The sequence below is a fragment of the Austrofundulus limnaeus genome, unplaced genomic scaffold (assembly GCF_001266775.1).
Source record: "Austrofundulus limnaeus strain Quisiro unplaced genomic scaffold, Austrofundulus_limnaeus-1.0 Scaffold1259, whole genome shotgun sequence".
NCBI lineage: Eukaryota > Metazoa > Chordata > Actinopteri > Cyprinodontiformes > Rivulidae > Austrofundulus > Austrofundulus limnaeus.
This window is the reverse complement of record NW_013953661.1, coordinates 17786-19382: the sequence shown is the minus strand read 5'-3', so window position 1 is coordinate 19382 and position 1597 is coordinate 17786. Positions and strand designations below refer to the sequence as shown.

Here is a 1597-nt window from a genome sequence, read left to right as displayed (position 1 = left end):
CGTACGCACAATTTAAGAACAAATCTGTGCGTACGAACGGTTCTTGCATGAGGCCCATTGTTTGTACAGTATATAATTAACATGTTTGAAATAAACCAACCAAACAGTTATAGGTTCAGTCATAGTTCCATGTTTTCAGTTTGTCTCTCTCTCATATCATTGACCACTGATTCCCTCAGCGCTCCTTGCCTGTAGTTAATCTGATCCTTAGCTTTAACTGCACGCACTCAATATTCACTCCTACAGCTATTACTGCTACAGGCAGATAAAGATTTAAATTGATGTAGCTTACACAAACTAGTTATGCATTTTGACTTTGCTTTTACTGTAACATAAAGTAATGTGAGGGTGTACAGTTTTTTCATTTTTTTATTTTACTTGAAAATAATTAAATGAAAGTGTGCTTCTTTATCTTTATTTTTTACTTTTACTGTTCATCTGTGACATTTCATTGCTGATTTATTGGCTGCTCTAATTCTAAATGCAATCTCGATGAATTATTAAGCAGCTGAAAGCTGCACTTGGCAGTTTACAGAGACGAGAGCGTGATGTAATGCAAAGTTTCTCATTGCCTCTACACTTCAATCAGAGAACTGCAGAGACAGACACATTTTCAAAACATATCAAATAAAGAAAGAAGCACACAGCAGGAATAAGTGCCACAGCACTAATAGAGAAGTTACCACATGGTCAAAAACAGCTTCCATGAACCTGGGTGCCCTGAAACCTGTCACACAGACCACTGAGTTCACTTTTATACCTCCTTCACCACACATGAGAATCAAAATTATTGATTTATCATTTTCAGTGCATCTAGAAAAACACAACACTTGAGTCTGAGTAACTTTAAAAGAAAACAAGTTTTGTAAGACTTTATACTCATATACGTACATTTATGTTTTCTTATTACTGTTACTGTCATTAAAATCAGCTGAGACACCTCAAAGTTTACCTTAATGGTGCAAAACTATTATTAAAGTAAATATCCCTGCAGATAGGGTGTTCACGGTTGCACAAAGATGATCAGGAGTCTTCATTCAAATAATATCTTTGACTTTGATAATGAACTTTCTTACCAACTGTGCTGACTTCTCCGCATCTCCTTTCCTTCCTTTTTTCTCGTTTTTCTTACGGAAGATCTCTTGAAGCTGCAATGAGAGAAAGAACTACCGACAAATCAGGGCCCGTATTTATCAAACTTCTTAGAGTGGATTTTTAGACTTAAGTGCTGAAAATTTCTTAAGATTTGTTCCGACTCTCAGATTTAAGTGTAAGTGCCAGTTATCAAAATTCTTAAGTCTAAGAATCACTCTTACTCTCATGAAAAGTTAAGACTGCTCCAGAGGACTCTTAAGAGGTTAAGAGTTGCCACTAGGGGGTCTGAGATGTACAGAGAACACAGCTGTCCTCCTCCCAGTCATTCTCAGTTATACGATGGAAAACAGGTTTAGTCAAAAATTCAAAAGAAACAAAGGTAAAATAAAATAAAATAAAATAAAAAATAAAAAAACAGTGAGTGTAATGCTGGAATAAAATGCAGATATTTGTGTGTGGCTTTTTGAGAAAATATTAAATATACTCATCTGGTGAATTCATG

At 35.3% G+C, this 1597-nt stretch overlaps 1 protein-coding gene across 1 annotated transcript in view; it reads right to left on the bottom strand.

The window, feature by feature from the left end:
• The window catches only part of LOC106534744 (calcium uptake protein 3, mitochondrial), a 61782-nt gene that overhangs the window by 43189 nt on the left and 16996 nt on the right, over window positions 1–1597 (bottom strand). The window contains exon 9 of the mRNA XM_014031477.1: window positions 1077–1148. Within this exon, the coding sequence (XP_013886931.1) occupies window positions 1077–1148 (72 nt within the window). The remainder of the gene's footprint in view (window positions 1–1076; window positions 1149–1597) is intronic.